Source organism: Sus scrofa, chromosome 1, assembly GCF_000003025.6.
Source record: "Sus scrofa isolate TJ Tabasco breed Duroc chromosome 1, Sscrofa11.1, whole genome shotgun sequence".
Classification (NCBI taxonomy): domain Eukaryota; kingdom Metazoa; phylum Chordata; class Mammalia; order Artiodactyla; family Suidae; genus Sus; species Sus scrofa.
In genome coordinates, this window is record NC_010443.5 from 129,504,050 (window position 1) to 129,524,636 (window position 20,587).

The window sequence follows — 20,587 nt, forward strand, 5'->3', positions numbered from 1 at the left end:
TCTAAGAGTCAAAGAAGAAGAGCACCTTTTAAATTTACACTCTTTCACCTACAACGGGCAGGCCCTATCCCCACACTGCCTCCCTCTGATATAAAGTGCCCTGCTAAGTATCTGAAATGTTTGATCTTAGCAATATCACCGTTATTATTTCCATTATGTGAATGAGGAAAAGCAGCTCAGAGAGGTTAGGTAACTTGCCCAAGATCACATAGCTAGCACACAGACTGTGAGGCTAGGGTTTGGAACCAACTCAAGTACCCTGACACCAGCAGTCCTGAATGCATGAGGTATGTGCTGTATTGTGGCCATAGGAGGGGCAGAGGCTGCTCCGGGAGGGCCACCCAGCCTCAGAAACAATCCAGGAGCGGCTGCAGGAGCTGAGTAAGCTCTGGGAGGAGCTGCAGGCCAACTGCCAGAGGAAGGCAGCCAATCTACAGGAGGCCAGCGAGGTGAGGCTGTGCAGGCCCCAGAGAAGGCTGGATACAGCTCTGGGCCTCCCTGCCTCGTGCCCACTTCACATTCCACCTCAGGCCCTACGTCTTCGGCGGAGCATGGAGGAACTGGACAGCTGGCTGGGGCCCGTGGAGGTCAGGCTGAGAGCCCCGATCGGGAGCGCAGACCAGCTTGGGCTGGACGAGCTCCTGGGATCTCAGGGAGAGCTGGAGGCAGCGGTGGACAGGCAGGCCAGGCGGGCACAGACCCTGCTGGGCCAGGCCCAGGCCTCTGTGCGGGAAGGCCCCTGCCTCGCCCAAGCCATGGAAGAGCAGGCCCAGCGGCTGCTTCAAAGGTAAATCCATTCCTCCTCCCTGCCCCCCAGCTCAGCTCCTCAGGGCCTCCCCTGCCCACTGTGAGGGGCACAGAGTGGATGAGCTGGTGTGCAGGACATAGTCCGGCCCTGATCCTGACAACCAGGTCCCCCTACCTGCCGCCCTGGGCCCGCCCTCCACTGCTGCAGGTTCGACAGCCTGTGGGAGCCCCTGCGGGAGCGCAGAATGGCCCTGGAGGCCCGGAGTCTCCTCCTGCAGTTCCTCAGGGATGCGGACGAGGAGATGGCCTGGGTGCAGGAGAAGCTGCCCCTGGTGGCCTCCCGGGACTGCAGCCAGAGCCTAAGCGCCTTGCGGCACCTGCAGGAGAAACACCAGGTGTGGCCACAGGGAGGGGAAGGGCTGTTCTTGGGCGCTGGAAGCTCTCTGCCTCCTGGGGGACTTTGTGGGTCCCCTGAATTCCTTGTCAGTCACAAGGACAGGGTTCTCTTTTGGGGGGGTTCTGTGGGACCCCACAATACCTCAGAGGGAACTCTGGGTCCTCCAAGGATCACCCAGGAGCATCCCCCATCAGAATCCCCCATCCTGTTTTCCTTCGGCTCCGCAGAACCTGGAGAGTGAGATGAGCATCCATGAGGCTCTGACCCGGGCAGTGGTGGGCACGGGGCGCAAGCTGGTGCAGGCTGGACATTTTGCTGCCGGGGATGTGGCTGCCCGGGTGCAGCAGCTGGAGGATGCTATGGGCCGCCTGCAAGCAGAGGCTTCACAGAGGCGGCGGTGGCTGCAGCAGGCTCAGGAGGCCCAGCAGTTCCTGACAGAGGTTAGCGGGTAATGTGGGGCACAAAAGGGTGAGGGCTGCGCACAAGGATACACAGGTGTAGGCAGGTCTGGAAGGTACCCCCTACCTCTGGTGTGGCTCTGGGTTCGCTGTGCATCTTCTGTCAGCTCCACTAAGTGGTATACTGCCCCCAAAGTCTTCCTTCTGTGTGCTACCCAGGAAACAGCCTACTGGGTTTGGTTTGCTTTTGGTTTTGCTGTTCTAAACCGGTGACCCTTGATCAATGCTTTACGTCAGTATCGCCTGGAACCTTTAAGAACTGCTGCTACTGGGAGTTCCCGTTGTGGCACAGTGGAAAAGAATCCAACTAGTATCCATAAGGATTTGAGTTCGATCCCTGGCCTCACTCAGTGGGTTAAGGATTCAGCATTGCCACAAGTTACAATGTAGGTCGAGGATGCTGCACCAATCCCTTGTCGTTGTGACTGTGGTGTAGGTGGGCGGTAGCTCTGATTTGACCCCTGGCCTGGGAACTTCCATATGCCATGTGTAGAGTCCTTAAAAAATAAAAAATAAAAAGCTGCTGCCACTCAGTCTCTGTTGCTGACCAAAACAGAACCTTAAGGGGGTGAGAGGCAGGTATCAGAAGCTGTGAAAGCTCTGGGGTGATTGCTGTCAGCCAGGACACACACCACTCACTGCTCTGAATCTTAAGACCATGAACGCAACCTTGAGAGCCCTGGAGGGCATCACCCAGGCAAAACTGTCCTCTGTGCCCCCCAGCTCCTGGAGGCAGAATCCTGGCTGGAAGAACGGGGCTGTGTTCTGAACACTGAGGATGTGGGCCAGAGTGCCGAAGCCACATGGGCCTTCCTGCGGCAGCTGGAGGCCACCAGGAGAGACCTGAATGGATTCAGCGTGCGCATTGAGAGGCTACAGCAGACAGCAGTCCTCCTTGAGAGCAGGCGGAACCCAGAAAGGTACGTGGGAGCCAGGCCCCATTAGGGAGAAGAAGGGAGGACCCTCTCTATAGGGGCTGAGGCTGCCTGGCCTAGAGAGAGGGCTCCAGGCGGGTTGTCTTTCCTGCCACAGCCCCAAGGTGCTGGCCCAGATGCATTCAGTGAGGAAGACCCACTCTGGGCTGCTCCAGAGAGCAGAGAGCAGGGGGCAAGGCCTGAGGGAGCAGATGCAGCTGCACCAACTGGAGCGGGAAGTCCTGCTCCTGGACACCTGGCTGGCCAGCAGGGTGGCCACTGCTGAGTCACAGGACTATGGGCAGGACCTGGAGGCTGTCAAGGTGAGTCCTTCCTGAGCGAACCGGGAGGAGAGGGGATTGAGTGACTTGAAAGGGTAGAGAGGGAGGGGTGGGGGTGGAGGAGCAGACGGGAAGTGTGGGGCTCTGGGAGGATCCCTGCAATTCTAGAGGCAGGGCTGAGGGACCTCAGCAGAGAGAGAAGCCCTTTGTCAGTTTTGGAGGCTGCTAGACACCGCATCCAGAGTGACCTCCGCGGCCCTTGCCCTGCAGGTGCTGGAAGAGAAGTTCGATGCTTTCAGAAAGGAAGTCCACAGCCTGGGGCAGGCCAAGGTGCAGGCCCTGCGGGAGCGGGCAGCCTCCCTGGAACGGGCAGCCCCCAGGTTCTCTCCCCAGATCCAACCACAGAGGAGTCGCATTGAGGCCGCTTGGGAGAGGCTGGATGGAGCAGTGAAAGTCCGCACACAGGTACGTGGAGGCAGCCAAGGGGCAGGGACATCTGTGCCTTCGGCCTGGACCAGGCAGCCCCACCAGCTGTGTGTGTGTGTGTGTGTGTGTGTGTGTGTGTGTGTGTGTGTAGGGTGGTGGCTGCCTCTAACTCCCAGTGCCAAGCAGATCAAAAGTCTCAAAACCCTCAGTCCTCTCCAAGTCTCTCTGTACCTCCAGAGAGAAATGGGAAGCACATGCCTGGTCGGCTTCAGGCCCCCTCTAAGCCCCACCCCCAACACAGACTTCAGGTTTATTAAGACACTCGCCCTGTGCTCTCTTGTCCTTCACCACACACACTAACCAGGTGACATCACTCCATCTACCCACTCTTTTTTTTTTTTTTAATTTTTTTAAGTCTTTTTAAGGCTGCACTCACGGCATGTGGAAGTTCCCAGGCTAGGGGTGAATTGGAGCTGTAGCTGCTGGCCTATACCTCAGCCACAGCAATGTGGGATCCGAGCTGCAACCTACACCACAGCTCATGGCAATGTTGGATCCTTAAGCCACTGAGTGAGACCAGGGATCGAACCTGCGTCCTCATGGATATTAGTCGGGTTCATCACTCCTGAGCTACAGTGGGAACTCCAAACCCACTCACTTTTTCATACTCGGAATGGATTTGTATGCTGAGGAAATCCTCAGTGTTCCTCCATGACCTTAGCTCTCAGCTACAACTGGCAGTTTCTAGAAAACAGCCCAGCTCCTGGATCATCTGTCAGAGCCCACAAGCCAGGACTGCTGTGTCTGAGGGTCCTGGCTCGCCAGCCTCCTGAGCCAACCCCCTTCTCAGCCAGATTCCCCAAAACAACCCTCACCTCCATGGATCCATTCCCGCTTCCATCTCTGCCTTTCTCAGGAGTTGGGCACTGAAGACCCTCTCCTCACAGCACCCAGACCTCACCCTGTTATCAGTAACATCACCCATTCACAGAGCAGCTGCCTCATCTGGGGCACTTTCTGTACCTGGTAATCATGAATGAGTCACCAAGCACCATGGACCTCCCTGTTTAAAAGGAGGTGGCCCAGGAGGCCACATCTCCAGGAAAGAGGACCCTGGCCAGAGCAGGCCCTCCCTCCTCTCCCAGAACCTGACTGCAGCTCGTGAGGTGCGCGGCTTTGAGCAGGTGGCAGCCGAGCTCCAGGGCTGGATGCAGGAGAAAGCCGCCCTGCTGGCAAGAGATGCCTATGGCTGCAGCCTGTCATCAGTACAGACCCTGCAGCAACGGCACAGATGCCTGGAGGTGAGTGTCCATGCCCCGAGGCCTGCCCTTCTGCCCTTCATCCTGAACCCGTGGGTCAGGGGCCCACCGAGCTGGGAAGGGAGGACCTGCTTGCCCAGGTTGCAGAGCAGAGCCAAACACCTCAAAGAGAATGGGTGTCCCCCAAGAGGAGCAAGCATCAGGTTGCCAGGAACAGTGGGGGCAGGGCTGACCCTGTGTTTTGGCGGCAGAGGGAACTGGCAGCCATGGAGAAAGAGATGGCACATGTGCAGACGGAGGCCTGCCGGCTGGGCCAGTTATACCCTGTGTCTCAGGAGGGCCTGGCCAAGCAGCTGGCTGAGGTGCAGGAGGCCTGGGCCACCCTGAATGTGAAGGTGCAGGAGCGGGCTCAGCAGCTGGAACAGGCTGCCCAGGGCCATGCCTTCCTTGGCCGTTGTCAGAACCTACTGTAAGTGGTATCCTGCCCCTGGCTCTTGGTTTAGCTCTGCCCTAGAGAGTGGGGAGGGGTCACTCCAGCTTTTTAGGGAGCCATGCCCTGCCCCCTGCCCCCCCACCCCACCCCAGTTTCTCCTCCAGGCCCTGATGGCAGCTTCCTTTCCCTGCCCCACAGAGCATGGGCTCAGGAGAAGCAGGTGCTGGTCTGCTCAGAGGAGCTGGCTGGGGATGTGCCTGGGGCTGAGCGGCTCCTGGAGCAGCACGAGGCACTGGGGCAAGAAATCAAGGATCACTGCCTTCAAGCCCAGAATGCACAGCAGGAAGGGCAGCAGCTTGTGAACAACAGCCACTTCATGTCCCTGGAAGTATGAGCACAGAGATGGGTCTGGGGGTGAGCTCTGGTACTCAGTGCAGTTACCCAAGGCCTCGGGACTCCCAGCAGGAAGGGAAGGCCAGGCAGGGACGGGGAGGGTCCAGGCCTCATGGTCTCCCCTTGACCCCTCTGCCAGGGCCTCCAGCCCTGCCTACCTGGTGGCTCTGCCTGAGCATCTCACCCACAGCGTCCCCTCCCACCAGGTGACAGAGTGTCTGCAGGAGCTGGAAGTGCGGCTGCAGGCACTCAAAGAGGCCTGGGCCCTGCGCCAGGAACACTGTGAGGAGAGCTGGTGTCTGCAGAAGCTGCGTCAGGGGCTGGACCAAGCTGAGGCCTGGCTGGCCTCCCGGGAGGGCCTCCTGCTGGACCCCAACTGTGGGGTGAGCCAAGTCCCTACCCCTTAGGTGGCTGCACCACTTGGAAGCTACAGCCAAGGGCATCTTTTGCTGCTCGTCTGCTCACTGGCACCCAGACCGGGTAGTGGAGGCTGAGGGCATGGCTCTCTGCATCCCCTCGAGCTGGGCCTCACCCTGGCTTGCTTCTCTCCAGCACTCAGTATCAGATGTGGAGCTGCTGCTCCGCAGACACCAGGACTTAGAAAAGCTGCTGGCTGTCCAGGAAGAGAAGTTCACCCAACTGCAGAGGAAGGCAGGGGTGAGCGGAGGCTGGGGTGAGGGCGCACTGTGGGATGGCGGGAGTGGTCCTGGTCACAGCCTGAGTCGGGGTCTCCCCAGGCACTGAGCCCACATCTGACACTTTGGGAAGGCAATCTTTGGGAAAAGCCCTTGCTGGCTGCAGCGTCCTATCACCCCCATTTCCTGGTGGGCTAGGGCGCACTGGGCCTGGGGTGAGAGGGGCATCCCCTGAGCTGGAGCAGGAAGAGATGAAGAACAGTGAGGAGACAGGTACTCTGTCTGGGTAGCAGGGATGTGGGGAGATGGCCTGGCCTGGCTTCTCTCCCCAAGATGGGACAGAAGCAGCAGGTGAAGGGGCCGAAACCCAGGAGAGTTGGCAGCAGGCTGACCTCCCTCCAGCAGAGCCTCTTGGGAAGCTGGGGGCTTGAAGTACCCCTGGCTGAGATGTGGGACCTGCAACAGGTGTCTCCATGGGGCCACCATGTGTGATTTTTGCCACCACTGTCTCCGCAGGGGGCGGGGTCATTGGGGATGAGGTTACATGTCTCCCCCCTCCACCTTCCAGACAGAACCTGTCCTCTGTGCTGGTCATGACATTCCCCAGCCCCATCTTGCATTTTCAGGATGCAAAGGGTGCACCTACCATGGGAGGAATTTTGGAACCTAAGCAGCAGCTCCTGCCTGGGGGGAGGCAGGTTAGTGCCAGAGACTCCTGCAGCCGCTCCCCTCCACAGACCCACTCGAAGTGCTCAGAGGGTCCCGGTGCCTGGAGCTGTAGTGGATACCACAGCACCTCCCTGCATTATTGGGACAGTCTGGCTCCTTGGGGCCACTTCACGGCTTCTGCCCTCACCCGGCTAGAGCTGGGCCCCTCTTCTTCCTCCTCCTGTTTTCCCTGGAAGTTACCCTCTGGCTCCCTCTTCCCCGTGGGCACCTTGGTCCAGTCCAGTACTTTCCCTGGGAGCCTCTGGAGACACAGGCTGTGACAAGGCTGCTACAGCCCATCCTTGTGTACAGCTGCTGCGGCCTCACCACCTTCTCTCCACAGCGCAGCTGGAGTCCCCAGGGGCACTGCTGGGGGTCCTTGGGGGGCAGCTGCCAGAGCCCGCTCCAGAATGCCAGGACGGCAGCTGAGGTGTGGGCAGTGGGAGGGCAGGCAGAGGACAAAGGAGGCCCCAAGGCGAAAAGCAGAGATGGGCGTGGTAAACCCTGCCTCTCATGGCTCCTCAGGACACGGCTCCCACAGCCATCCTTGGCCTCATGGAAATGCAGGATAAAAGACCAAGGGGTCACCATGATGGAAAACACACTTTCTCCTTAAGGTGAGGGCTGCAGCGGGAGACAGTGGCCCCGGGAAACGTTGACCCCCACAGGCCTTGCCTCCCCTTGCAGCTGAGAGAGCTGGAGGCAGGGGTCCCTCCATGGGAGGCAGAGTCTGACCCATGACTGTCTGGGTGGCAGGCGGTCTGGGGTAGAGCCCCTGTTTGCAGCACCACCTGAAGGACAGACTGAGAGCTGGCATGGCGCCCTGAGCAGTGTGGCAGGTAGGTTCCAGGGGAATTCTAGGGGTTAGGGGGGTGGGGGGCATTGAGTCCCTGGGCCCCAAGGTACTGATGTTTCATGCATCCTTGGAAGTTTCACATCTAGTACCTCTATGCCTGAGAGGTAAGTGGGATTTGTTTTTCAATTTAAGGCCCAGAGAGTGTAAGCAACTTGCCAAAGATCACACAGCCAATTAGTAGCAAAGATGGGGCCAAGTCCATCTCCTGACAGCCTCCTGGTTCTGTTCCACCCATTTTGGAGTCTGATTCCCCTGAGCCCTCAAGGATGCTCATGGGCTTCCCCGTGCTCTGCTCCGATACGGAGGCCTTTTCTAACCATCCAGTCTTGAAACAGCTCTGAATGCACCTCCCTTGGGGTGTCTTGCAGACAGTGGCCAAGCCCAGTTCTACTACTAGGAGGGACACATAGAAAGCAGCCCGTCGACCAGAAATCTGTCATTACTGATAGGCTCCACATGCAGGGTGTTCAGAGGCCCACCAGGAGTCGCTCTGGGTTCCTGGCTCTGTGCCTCACAGGGTCTCTGTTCTCCCCAAGGCTCTCCTTCCAGAATCCCAAAGGGACCTGAGTTTCTCCAGGCTAAGCCTTTCTGAGCCCATCAGCATCTGTCTTCCAGGAGGGTCGGTGCACCGAGGGAACCTGGCCCTGAGCACTGGGCTTGGGCCGCACCGCCCTTTGGGCAAGGCTTGACATGTGCACAGCCTCCAGAAGCAGGCACCTTGGTCTATTTGGGCGCTATAACAGATACACCATGGCCCAGGTAGATTATGAACAACAGACATTTACTTCTCACAGTTCTGGAAGCTGAGAAGTCCATGATCAAGGTGCCGGCAGGCTGGCCATCTGGTGAGAGAAGGGGCAGAAGGCGCCTCCGTGCTGTGCTCATGTGGGGGAGGGGCGAGGTTGCCCTCTGGGGTCTCCTTGAAAAGGGCTCCACCCTCACGACCCGATTACTTCCTAAAGGCTCCTCATCTTGGGGTTAGGATTCCAAGGTAGGAGGTTAGGGGAGGACACAAACACTGAGGCCATGGCGAGGAGGAAGGGGTGGGCAGGACATCTACTGCTGCAGATCACCTTGCATCCGCTCGAGGCGAGGCGGACCACTGCCCTTCCTTTGCTCTGCAGCTTCCAGTCTGAGCCCAGAGCTCCGAGCCAGACCCCTGGGCTTCCTGGCTGAGTACTCAGTCGAGAGGGTGCCTGGCATGGCTGCTCCGCTCAGGTAGGCACCTGGGTGTGGGGTGTCATCTCCATGACAGGCACAGATGCTACCCTCCGAATCCCAAGGCCCTAGGACTCAGACTGCTCGGGTGTGGAGCCACCCTTGCCCAAACTGACAACAGAGTCTGGACCCTGAGGCTCCCTTTCCCCAGATTCCACGGCTGTCCCCTGCCCTTCCCATTGAAGGGGATGCAAACGTGCACCGGCCCCCAGCAGCCTGTGGAGCTCCTGCAGACGGCTGGCCCTGCCAAGGAAACTGCACAAGGCTCCCGGCGGCTGTCCTGCCCAGGCCAGAGCCACGGTAAGGGTACTGGCTTCCCTGTCCATGTGCCATGGAGCCTGCCTGGGGCCCACACACTCTCCCTCTTCGCTGTCCTCCTCCCCTTCTCTCCAAGATGCAGCACTGCTCGCCAGGCCCCCCTGTGCCTGCCCCACCCCCCCCAGGCTTTCCCCAGTCAAGGACCAGGTCCCTGCTCTAAGAGGACAGGGGGTGGGGGGGAGTGTCCTAGAGGGGCTGGGAGTCAGGATGTCACCCAGACCCCCACTCAGGTTCACACACTGACCCAGCATACAGACTTCACACTCAGCCTCACGGCTGAGAGATCACTCACATCCCAACAGAGGGTGGCCACCGCGGCTGAGGTGTCTGGTGTAATGTCCACGCCTGCAGGGCCCACAGGTTCCAACTTAGGATTCAGGTGATGTGTTCCGGGGTGAGCAGGCCTTGTCCAGGACCCAGTGGCTTCCAAGGTTATCAGGGCTGCCATTTGTGCTCTGTGCCTCCAGCCACACACCCAGGGCAGATGATGCAGTGAGCTGGATGGTGAGAATCAGCCATCTCCCATCCACCCCACACCTTACGGTCACTCCTGCAGCTGCCTCCCAGGACCTCCATCCCACATCCGTCTTAGAAGGAGGGAGGTATTCTGAGGAAGGCCAGGGGTCTGGGGCACTGGTGCTCAGAGAAGATTCTGGGGCAGCTAGGCCCTAAATTCACTCTACCTCCCCATTCTCCCAACAGGTCTGGGCCCTGAAGCAGACCCTGAGGTGGCGTCGAACCTCAGGGCTACATGCGAGGACACCCGAGAGGGGACCATGAGACTGAGCTCCCAGGCCCCTGAGGACCAACTTCTGGAATAGACGGTTCCGTGTTAGGAGAGGGGCCCTGCCAACATTACAGCCTGCTGAAGTCACACCCTTAACACCTGGTCCCAGGTCCTGCCACCCCTACCATGGGACAGGAAGCAGCCCTTCGAGTCCTGGGTGAGGAGGATGGGGGTGCTGGCTGGTTTGCCTGTGAGTCACCTGAGCAGGGCCAGGGCTGCAGCAGCAAGACCTCCAGGCCCAAGTGGCCTCTCTGCTTGCAGAGCTTGGGCTGGAGTGGAGCAGACAGGGCCAGGAGCTCACAGCCAGCTCTTCGGGGGCAGCCCAGGCTGACTCGCCAGCTTTGTTAAGGTGCCTGGGAGATATTTTGTTTTCTAAACCAGTCTTGCCCTGTGTAACTAAGACGGTGGAATGACAGGTCCCCTCTTGGCAGCAATGACAGAAATCTCCATAACGCGTCACATTTGTATGAGCCCCTGTAATACATAAAGTACTCTATCTCACTCTGTATAGCTACTCGAGGTGGCAGGGACAGGAAAGGAGACGCAGGTCACGGGGCGCTGGGCACGTACACAAACATGGCCAATACTGGCCCCCCTCTAGCGGAACCTCCAAATCCTCTCCAGCCACAGTATGAGGACAAGGCCTCTCCCGGCCTGAGAAGAGTGGGCCCAACCCCTGTTTAAATCCCTCGACCTACTCCAGAGCATCCATGGCAGGGGTGCTGCTGGCTTCAGTGCCAGGTCTGAGTGGTGCTGGGCACCTTGATGAGCTACTTAGAGGGCAAGATCCCACGGCTGGGTTGTCCAAACCCCCAGAGGCTCCGGAACTTGTTGATGGTCGTCTCCATCACAACTCAGCCAGAGCATCAAGGCAGGTGGGGAACCAGACTGAAAGTCAGGGGCCATGGGGCTGAGCTAGAGGCCCCCCAGGAAGTCACAGCATCCCCACCCCCATTCACTGCTTGTCACTCGGGCCGGCGCTGCCTCCGCCGCTGCACAGCCTCACGAAGGGCCTCCAGCAGCCGCTCCCGGTTGTTGCAGATGTTGTACTGCGTCAGACGGAGCAGCTTGTCTGTGTCCTCCTGGCTGTAGGTCACCTTCGAGAAGTGGTAGGGGGAGTCGGAGGAAGAGAGGTTCACTTGCCCTGCCTCCTGCTCCTCCGCTGTCCGCCGGACTCCTGTGGAGAGAAGCCAGGATGGGGGAAATGTGCTGGGGTGGAGGGTGGGTTTAGGGTCACCTGGGGGAGGCATAAAGGACAGAGGACGGGTGGTGGCTCACCAGGGGCTGAGTGCTCCCGGAAGGAGGCATTGACCAGAGGGAAGTGCAGCACAGCGGGGGCATCAGGGCAGGCGGGGTCCAAGAAGAGGTGGCACTCCTGGGGCTGGCACTGTTCCTCCGGGCTGGGCGAGATGGGTGGGAACGGGATGCCCTGCTCCTGGCAGAACTGGCCCAGGAGCTGCAGCTGCTGCAGGACAGGCAGAAGGGGCATCAGCAGGATGGGCCCATGGGCTCCTGGTATCCACACTGGACTGAATGAACACAGGGGTCCACCAGGACGTGGCACTAAGTGCCCAGATGCCAAGTAAGATGCTAGTGCATCCAAGAGTCCAGCCTGGGGAAATGCTCTAAGCCTGGCAGCCCTTCTGCACCAGCTCTTCTGGCCTCAGCCAAACTGGGCTGCCAATGAACCCCCACCGCCGCTGACCCCAGTTCTGAACTTGGGAGGCAAAATCCTTCATGAGACCCGAAACTCAAAGTGAGAAAACCCAGGCTGCAGGTGCAGCAAAAGACTCAAATATAAAATGCAGTTTAAAACATTGCCAGTGGAGTTCCCATCGTGGCTCAATGATTAACAAATCTGACTAGCATCCATGAGGACAAAGGTTTGATCCCTGGCCTTGCTCAGTGGGTTAAGGATCTGGCATTAGTGTTTGCTGTGAGCTGTGGTGTAGGCTGGCAGCTACAGCTCTGATTCAACCCCTAGACTGGGAACCTCCATATGCTGCGGGTGTGGCTCTAAAAAGGATAAAAAAAAAATCTCCAGCTTCCCCATCCCGCAAAGTTTCCTGGTGGGGTGAATTCACTGAATCCACAGCCTTTCACTCACTCACATAGTGTCACTGTCACAGTCCCTAAGGGAAGCTGGCCTGAACACCAGACTCCAAAGCAGATCTCTCCAGAGTGAGGATGTCAGGCCAGCTGAGGCCAGGCCTGGGGTTGCCCCCTTCCCCCCAAGACTGCACTCAGCCCACCTGGAAGGCTCCGTGGAGGTTGTAATCCAGCGACAGGATGAGGTCCACATCCCGTGTGGGGCGCAGGAGAGGTGGGCAGCTAGTATTGATGAGGTAGCCAACATCCAGCAGGCACAGGTGGGGCTCTGCAGGGGTCAGCTGGTTGGGGAAGCCATCCAGTTTGGTGGCTGGAAAAGTTGGGGGATCGAGTAGAGAGCGGCTGCCATGTGTGCTGAGGGCACCGGCCCCCGCAGCCTCATGCCAGCTCCTTGCTGCTAATGGAAGGCTCTACCCTCTGCCTCCTACTCCCTCCTGCCAAAGCAGCACCTCAGCTCCCGAGGCCCCATACATGTGCCCTGACCCCAACGTGAGAGGAAGAGGGGGCTCCGGCTCCAGGCAACTCAGGGACCTGAGCTCAAAGGGCATGGCGCCAAGGGGCTAGAGAGTGTGCGTGTCTGGACCAGGGACCCCAGGACGGCCATGGAAAGACTTTCGAGAGCTGGACCAGGGGGAGAAAAGCAGATACCTTTCCAGGCAGAGAAGTGAGGATGCTGGTAGTAGTCCTTGTGGAAAGAGAGGCCACGTAGGAAATTGTGGGTGGTCTGGGCAAGTGGACGCCATGTCAGAAGGTCAGTGAAAAACTCAGCTATCCTGCCGGCCACTGTGGGAGGCTCTTCTACCTTCAGAAGGGGGACCTGGTCCTTGTCTGCAATCAAGAAGAGGAGACACGGGGACCCTTGGACCTTTATTCTGGCCTCTGTGGACTCATGAAGGCCTGAGGGCTACCCCGAAGCTCCCCAATACATCCCAACCTACCCAGGCTGATCTGATCCTGTGCCCAGCGGTCCCAAAACTGGCTGGGCTCGGAGGACCAATACAAGCTGTCCTGGAGGTTGGCTGTGTACAGGTTGCTCCAGATACCTGAGGAGAAGACATGGGAGGAACAGTCTGACCTTTCCCCTCAGCCCAGTGGGGACCAGGGAACATCCCAGTGACTGAGCTGGGACCTCTGGGCTCACCATCTCCCTGGGTCCCATTGTCCCACCTACCAGTCACCCTCACCTTCCAGGAAGCAGATGCGGGACTCAGGAAGCTGCTTTGTCAGGCGCCCCATGAAGAACTGAGAGCCAAAGAGCTCGGAGGGGATGAAGGCGCCGTACTTGGGAAAGCCAATCTCATAGGGGGAGAACTCACACCACTCTGTGAAGAGGCCACACAGGCTCGCCTTGGGGCCCAGAACCTGAGGACCCACCCATCGGGCCCCACCACACCTACCGGGGCCCCACGTCAGGGAGCCTGCTGACCAGGAGGTTTGGCCTTGTCGCTGGCACCCTAAGCATGGGACCCACGGCCCCTGCTTCCATCCCGAAGCCAGAGTGACTCTGGGAGGATGACAGGCTCTGGAAAGCATGGGACCAGGCCCCGAAGCAGTGGGTGCCACACCCACCTTCACACACAGGCCCAGCTACCTCTCACCCTTCCAATTGCAAGAGCACAGGTCTCAGCTCCAGGGCTGCTCACCCCCAAATTCAAAGGTGGTCAGACCCTTTTCCTTGGTGTTGAGGGCACAGTAGATGGGCAGAGGGTTCTGGCCATGACTCAGGGCCTCCCGCTGGTCTGAGAGTTTGTGGTCGTGGGGCTGGAGGAAGAGAATTTGAACCTGAAGCCATGGCCTCCTGGGGCCCCGGCTCTGACCACCCGGTTCCCTGCTCCCACTCATACCCCTCCCATACCTGGTCATGCAGCAGTGCCTCGCTGACCAGGGCCCACAGGTCGGTGAAGCAGGTCGGGTAGCCCAGGCGGGCACGCTCGGCCAGCTCCTGCCGGTACCGCCACAGCTGGCTGGGGGCCAGCACGCCCAGCTTGCTCTTGGTCACCTGGGTCTTCAGTGACTCGATGGGTCCCACCAGGTCCTTCTGAGACCACTCTGGGTCCTCGTAGAGGTTGGCCAAAGCCCTGGGAAAAGCCAAAGCCAGGGGCTCATCCCTCAAGGACCCCAGTGCATGCCTTGGGCTCTCTACTCTGGGATAACAGCCCAACAGAAACTAGCAGGTCCCCCTGCGCACCTTTCTTTCTGGCTCTTGGTCTCCCACCCTTTCCAATCTGGTCAGAGGGACCTGTGGAGTCTGAGAGCCTTACCACCGCCACCACCTCCCTGCCCCTGCCCCAGGACCCAGCTAGCCACCCCCAGGCCCTGCACACCACCTCCTTCCAGCTCACCAGGTGGCACCCGAGGCCCCTGTGATGTAGGAGATGCAATCCAAGAGGCCCAGCTCCTTCAGGCCAGCCAGCTGCCCATACAGGGAAGTCATGGCCCGGGTCCCCCCACCGGTGGCCATAACAGCTATCACTGGGATCTGAAAAGGGGACAACCAGGCTCAGAGAGGCCTTAGGGACAGGGAAGGCCAAGCCTCAGGAAGAGGAGGGAGCAAGCCAAATGGCCACTCAGCCCACCCACAGCTAAGGCCAGCCAAGATGGATCAGGGCTCTGGGGACCTAATCAGGTCAGGCCTGTGGAGAAGGGTCTAGTTGGAAGTAACCTTGCAAGGGTCAGGCTTGTTTGGTTTCAAGAACTCCGGGAGAAATGGCCAAGTTCCAGGCCTCATTTCCTCACCTCCAGCCCCTGAGGAGTCTGGTGACTGATTTCTTGAAGCCCCAGGGCCACCTCCAAAGTCTCCCACATAGCCACCCCTCCCCCTCCTGCAAGAAGAGGTTATTTTCCTGGGAGATGCCCGAGATGGAGCTGTACCTCCAGGGATTGCCCCAGGCCAGCAGACAGCCCTTAGGCTGTATGCCCCACTGATCAAACACACTGGGCCCAGTCTCAAAACCTGAACCAGGCTGAGGATCAAGAAACAGAAGGCAGGCTAGGCCAGCGGGCAGCTCATCAGTGCCTGGTGCCTTTTGCAGTGCCCTGCATTTGATGTGACCAAGCTCCTGACAACAGCCCAGTGAGAGGGAAGTAGAGCAGGGTCCAAGCCTGCCTCGGCACCAGCTCTGGTCTGGTTAGGGCACAACCAGTTCCAGCATCCAGCACTGGGCCAGAGGACCCCCACCCAGTCCAGCTCTGTCCCCAGACCTCGTCCTCCTGCAGGTCTCCATCCAGCTGCAGGGCCTGCTTCAGGGCCTTGGCCACCACCTGCTTCCTCCTGCTCAGGAAGGCCTGCTCCTCGGCACAGGGCTTGCAGCCCAGCCGCACAGCCAGCTCCCTGGGCCTGGATGAGAAGGAGGGGACCATGAGGCAGCTCCCGGCCTCGTCACAGAAAGGGAAGCGGGCCAGCCTGCCTGCCCTAAAAAGCCCACCGCCATCCTCTCCTCTCCTCTCCCCACCCCTCACCCCTGCTCCTGTGATCTGACTGAAGTGCGGGGTGTGGACTCTGAGGTGGAGAAGATGAAGCCAGATCCTTGCAGAGACACCCCTGGGGAGTGCAGCACAGCTAATTCACAGGACCAGGAAAGCGGTGACTGAAGAGCTTCAGTCACCATGGACCCTCGGCAGGACTCAGCATACCCTACCGAGACCTAGGACCAGGGATCTACTTCTGTCTGTGGGCCTCTCTGCATCATCCACCCAAAAATGACTCCAGAGGAGATGGGGTCACCCCTTTTCCTGGTGGGGAGCTAAGCTCCCAGGCCTGCAGAGGACCAGCGTGAGCAGCTCCTCCCGTCTCCTGAGGGGCAGCTGAGGCCCACCCACAAGTCTACCTCCCAGAGCGGCCCGACTTTGCTCCTTGCCTTCTCTGTGCCTCTAACCATGCTTCCACCTGCCATCTGGGTTTCCAGCCAAATATCATGTGCCTCCCAGGTGCCAGACACTGGGCTAGGCACCCACCCCTCTGACTAAGTTAGGAATGCATGCGAAATTTAAGAAAAAGAGCCTTCATCTGCCAAGGCTCCTGCACCTCGCACCCCACCCTCGGAGAAAGCCCCGAGCACCTTAAGATTCATGATTGTCAGTCTTGCTAGGAGCTGCCCCACCACCCCTCGCTCCTCCAGGCTGAGTGCCCTGGCTGTCGCTCCCCATGACCTTTCCCAGGGCCCAGCCAGACTCTTACCCTTCTTTGTTTTCCAGCTCCACCCTCATCATGGGCTCCTGAAAACCATGAATGCCCTAGTTACTAAAAGGGGCCTCCCTGTTCCCCTCCCCCAGCCCAAGCCGTTTCCCATGATGGCCCCATGCTCTCTCGGGCCCCAGCCATCTTCCACAGGGGCCAGCCCGAGGCCTGAAGGCAGAGATGCTCAGAGGACCCCTCTCCTGTGAGCCTGGCCCAGCCTTTGTCCAGGGCAGGACCCAAGGGCAGAAGCAGACCAGCCCTGCCCATGCAACTGGCTTTCTTCTACCAGGTGACCAGTACCTGGGAGGTAGGGAAGACGAGTCTCACCACCTGGCCAGAGGGCAGGGCCCTCAGGGGCACCTTCAGTTGCTCTTGGGGGGCATCCTGCAGACAGGATGAAGGAAGACCTAAGAATCTCCAGCCTTTGGTTACCACAAAGCCTCGCTGATTGCCCGGAGGGATGACAGAGAAGCAGTAGGAAGGGGGATAGAAGGCCAAGGTTAACCCCACACTTCACAGGGTACTGACTCTGCCAGGGAGTGATGGGGAGGGGACTCGGGGTGAGCAGAGGGGCAGGCTGGAAGGAGGTGCTCAGGGAAGGAGGGAGGAGAGCTCAGCAGGGACAGAGCGGTACTGGGACAGAACAACAGTCTACCTGCAGGTGAATCCTCAGTTCCTGCTCCCAGCAGGCTGGCCAGTGGAAGTGCCAGGGGCCGGTGCCCACAGAGGCCTCCTGTGGACCCTCACAGGACCCAGGAACCACAAGCTGCACTCTGCCCTCTGACTCTGGAAATAGGAACCAGAGCAGAGAGGCTGGGAACGGGATCTCAGCTGAAGGGACCAGGGGTGGGGGCGCTTCCCTCCCCCTACTGAGATGGAGGAAGGGAGATGGGGCTCTGCCACAGCCACCCTGAGGACTGAGGGCAAATGCTCCAGAGTGGATTCGGCCCCCAGCCCCTGCTCCTGCCTGAGAACTGGGGGAAGCCAGTGCCAGATCCCCTCCAGGGTCCCCTTAGAAAGGGGAAGACAAGGGCTGAGAGCTGGGAGCTCTTCCAGTGGGTCGGGGGCTCACCCTTCTGGTCTCCAGCCTTCTCTAGTCGAACATGCAAGCAGGAGAGCTCCCGGGCCTGGGTCATAAAGAGAACCCCTCAGACTCTAGCCCCTTCTCTGTGGAGACCTCAGCCTCCCAGCACCCTGGCTCCTGCTCCTCAGCAGTGTATTACCTTGGCCCTGAGTCACTGAACATATGCTTGGGGGTGTGCCCTCTTGAACTGAAATCCCAGGGCCTCCCCAACTCTACCGTACGGTGGGCCCAAGCTGCAGGCCTGGGGAGGAGCGTGAGCAGATGGCAGGAGGGAGGGTTCTAGACTCACCACCAGGATGCCGTTGCTGACGAGCTGCTCACAATCAGTTCTGGAAAAAGCCCCCACAGACCTTGAGCCAGAGTTGGAGTTCCAAGGTTCTCACCCCTCAAGGAAGCCCAGGCTCGCCCCCTCCACCCTAATGCCTCTCTGGGAAGAGTGAGCTCCGGGTATGCTGGGTTCAGGCCTTCCCATGATCACTCCCATCAGGAATGTGCCCCACGGCCCAACTCACAGACTCTGCAGCCGAAATTCAACTTCTAGCCGCTCCTCACCCTGGACAGAGAGAAGCAAGTTAGCAAGTGTGAGGAGTATAAGTGAGAGAGTTTATGTGTTTGTAGACCTGGGCTGCTGAGGTCTCAGTGGCGAGGAGAGTCACTGCCCTCCTTCTCTGCTCCAAGAAAGCTGCCCTTGGCTTAGGGACCAAGCCAGAAAAAAAGCAGGACTGCTCCCCCCCCCCTTTTTTTTTTGGCTTTTTAGGGCCGCACTTGCGGCATGTGGAGGTTCCCAGGCTAGGGGTCAAATCGAAGCTGTAGCCACCAACCTACACCACAGCCATGCCAAATCCTTTAGCCACTGAGAAAAGCCAGGAATCAAACCCATATCCTCTTGGATACTAGTGAGGTTTGTAACCTGTTGAGCTGCAACAGGAACTCCAGGACTGCTCTTTGATGGACTGCAGCTCTTAGCAGACAGAGGCCTCTGGGATACCAGGAAGCCTGGACCACTCACTGGAGAAGACAGCCATGTACCTGGCCACCCTTCAAAACACCCCCTTCCTAGGGCTGAGGCCCTCCGCTGCCCCACACACAGTCTTGCCTGAGGGTTCAATGAGAAGCTCTCGCGCCGCGACTCCCCAGCCCGCAAAGTCCCCACGTCAAACAGCACTGACAACATGGGGTCATCCTTGGTCAGGAAGTCCTGGTCAAAGACTTTGAGTTGCACGACGTTCTGAAAGAGGAACAGAGTGAGGGGGCTGCAGGAAAGGGGTGGGACAGGAAACAAGGGGCCGTGGGTGGACCGGGACAGTGAGCAGGGCCAGGGCCAACGCCCGCCCACCTTGAGTTGGCTGTGGATTCGGAAGTGAAAGCTCTGATTCCAGATGGGATTTCTGCTGTTTTTGACCATGCGTGTCTGGAGCTGGTGGCTGGAGGCCGTGGGCAGCCACAGAGTCACATAGCAGTCAGAGGGGCTCACTGTGGGAAGGAAGAACAAGCTCCCGGTGATGGCCAAGGGCCCTTCCCAGACCCGCTGCTTCCATCACAGGCAGTCCCAGGAGACCAAGCGAGGATGGAGCGGGGCTGGGCCAGGAGGTGCAGGCCCAATCTCTATGTTCCACCCGGTACCCCTCCCAGCATCCTCTCCAGGACCACCCTGCGTGCCCGGCCCTAGTCACATCTCTTCCCACTGCCCTGCCTCACTCCGAATCCTGCTGCAGAACTACTGCCCTCCCTGAGCCCAGCGCTCACCTAGGTCCTTGGAGGGCAGGCCATGGGCCTGCAGGACACGAATGGTGAGCAAGCAGGTCCCAGGCACCTTTGCCTACAGAGGCGGGAGAAATAGGTTTACTGCTGGCTGACGGGCCCAAAGGCAACACGGGCCAAAGGGAAGGCTAGGGTGACACCTTGAGGCCTCATCCTGAACCTGCCCAGCTTCAGGCCTGTCCCCCACCCACCAGAGTCCTGAGCCAAAAGGCGGCTGTGATATCTCCTGATGACTCCTGCCAAGTCTTACACAACACTGTGCTGGCTCTGGTCCAAGGGTTTTATGTATACAAACCCAATTTAATCACCCACCCACCCTCTGCGTGGGGACTACTTATTATGACCAGCCCCACAAGGAAACTGAGGCACAGAAAGGCTAGGTAGTTGCTTGCCTAAGACCTAGGGCCAGGATTGGGCCATACTAGCTTGACTTGTCCTCACAGCCCCCACACTGATCTGCTTCCCGGTACAGTATCCAACTCTTCCCACCCCACATCCCTGGCTCCCCTTTACTAAGCAAACTTGAGGCTGGTCTTGGGTGGCAGGGGCCCAGAGCGGCAGAGGGTCTGTGGATGGCTACAGAGGGAGGGGAAGAGGTATGACAGGGCACCACTTGGCCTTGGTCTCCCTGCTTGAGCTGCTTCCCAGCCTCTCCATCTTTGGTCGAAAGGTAATTCTGGAAATGGTCTCTCCACTAGGCTAGGGACAGCAGCTGTCAACTCAGGACCACGCACAGGCTCTCTGGTCCTCTAGGTGCTACAAGTTCAGGCTAAAGATGGTCCCCAGGTGGCCCCATCCAAACCCACGACCGTGGGTCTGGGGAGGTAGAACCTGTGCCAACCAACTCTTCCTTTTGGCCTTCAGCCCTGCCTCATGGAGAGCCCTGATGGATGGAGTTCAGAGGCAGAGCTGGAGAAGCCCATCCATCAGTGTCAGCCCTGGGGCCCCCACACCCCAAGCAACTGAGTCAGAGGGAGCACGGGAGCAGCCACTTCCTCTGGGGCCCCAGGACAGCAGCTGGGAGACTGAGTTCTCAAGGCCCCAAACCACGGTGCCAGGGAGCTCTGTCTGGAGGCCATCTCAGGACAGCAGGAAGAACTCAGGATGATCCCGCATCCCAAGACCCTGCCTCCTCCCTAGCCTCCACTGCCCACCCCGGGCCAAGGCCAGCAAACACTGAAGAAGCCCAGTGCTCCCTTAAGCAGCAGCATTAAGCAGGCACCAGAGGGACCAGTGCCCTACTGGGTCTTACCAGAGCCATGGGGCAGAGTCTTTGGAGCAAGGAATGACGAGCAGTGCCTGCAGGACTGAGGACTGTCAGCTTTTTAACCCAGAGCCAGGGATGTCCCAGCTGGCCCCAAGCTCCTCCCCAGTTCCTCCCAACCGCCTCCGCTCCACCCAAGCCCCACACCCACTCCTGGACCAGCCTCCTGTCCAGGAAATGAGACACCTTAATCCTACCTGGAGCCACTGACACCCTCGTGCTGGGGGTTCAACACACCCGAAGACGGGTTCTCTCCAGCCATCTCCACCTGGGCCCATGCCCCCTCTGCCCCACTATCCAGGCCTAGACCTCAAGGGACAGCCCCTAAGGAAGCTCACTGTCAGCGGCTGAGCAGGAACCTG

General features: G+C 59.2%; 2 protein-coding genes across 2 annotated transcripts in view; one reads left to right on the top strand and one right to left on the bottom strand.

The window, feature by feature from the left end:
• Positions 1 to 10,331, top strand: part of SPTBN5 (spectrin beta, non-erythrocytic 5) — a 52,783-nt gene extending 42,452 nt beyond the window's left edge. The window contains exons 52-71 of the mRNA XM_021084893.1: positions 312 to 449; positions 531 to 787; positions 956 to 1,142; positions 1,372 to 1,584; positions 2,326 to 2,522; positions 2,635 to 2,839; positions 3,068 to 3,262; positions 4,369 to 4,524; positions 4,734 to 4,951; positions 5,114 to 5,303; positions 5,515 to 5,691; positions 5,861 to 5,981; positions 6,142 to 6,216; positions 6,391 to 6,641; positions 7,177 to 7,268; positions 7,408 to 7,490; positions 8,302 to 8,352; positions 8,632 to 8,725; positions 8,877 to 9,025; positions 9,746 to 10,331. Coding sequence (XP_020940552.1) covers positions 312 to 449; positions 531 to 787; positions 956 to 1,142; positions 1,372 to 1,584; positions 2,326 to 2,522; positions 2,635 to 2,839; positions 3,068 to 3,262; positions 4,369 to 4,524; positions 4,734 to 4,951; positions 5,114 to 5,303; positions 5,515 to 5,691; positions 5,861 to 5,981; positions 6,142 to 6,216; positions 6,391 to 6,641; positions 7,177 to 7,268; positions 7,408 to 7,490; positions 8,302 to 8,352; positions 8,632 to 8,725; positions 8,877 to 9,025; positions 9,746 to 9,864 — 3,168 coding nt within the window. The 3' untranslated portion in view covers positions 9,865 to 10,331. The remainder of the gene's footprint in view (positions 1 to 311; positions 450 to 530; positions 788 to 955; positions 1,143 to 1,371; positions 1,585 to 2,325; positions 2,523 to 2,634; positions 2,840 to 3,067; positions 3,263 to 4,368; positions 4,525 to 4,733; positions 4,952 to 5,113; positions 5,304 to 5,514; positions 5,692 to 5,860; positions 5,982 to 6,141; positions 6,217 to 6,390; positions 6,642 to 7,176; positions 7,269 to 7,407; positions 7,491 to 8,301; positions 8,353 to 8,631; positions 8,726 to 8,876; positions 9,026 to 9,745) is intronic.
• Positions 10,752 to 20,316, bottom strand: PLA2G4B (phospholipase A2 group IVB). Its single transcript, NM_001204400.1, has 20 exons — positions 20,214 to 20,316; positions 18,947 to 19,019; positions 18,537 to 18,673; positions 18,297 to 18,428; positions 17,713 to 17,753; positions 17,490 to 17,529; positions 17,189 to 17,243; positions 16,772 to 16,902; positions 16,417 to 16,500; positions 16,117 to 16,154; positions 15,141 to 15,276; positions 14,282 to 14,418; positions 13,795 to 14,017; positions 13,583 to 13,700; positions 13,124 to 13,261; positions 12,878 to 12,982; positions 12,588 to 12,767; positions 12,083 to 12,249; positions 11,109 to 11,295; positions 10,752 to 11,007 (listed from the first exon to the last, which is right to left on the bottom strand). Exons 1-20 carry the CDS (start codon positions 20,220 to 20,222, stop codon positions 10,796 to 10,798), a joined length of 2,343 nt encoding a protein of 780 aa, NP_001191329.1. The 5' UTR covers positions 20,223 to 20,316; the 3' UTR covers positions 10,752 to 10,795.

Bases quoted from the DNA above. Each gene is read 5' to 3' on its own strand.
- PLA2G4B (NM_001204400.1), bottom strand. The intron at 17,530-17,712 runs GTGAGTTGGGCC...GGCTTTTTCCAG, and splicing joins GAATTTCGGCTGCAGAGTCT to AACTGATTGTGAGCAGCTCG. The intron at 14,419-15,140 runs GTCTGGGGACAG...TCCCCTTTTCAG, and splicing joins GAGACCTGCAGGAGGACGAG to ATCCCAGTGATAGCTGTTAT.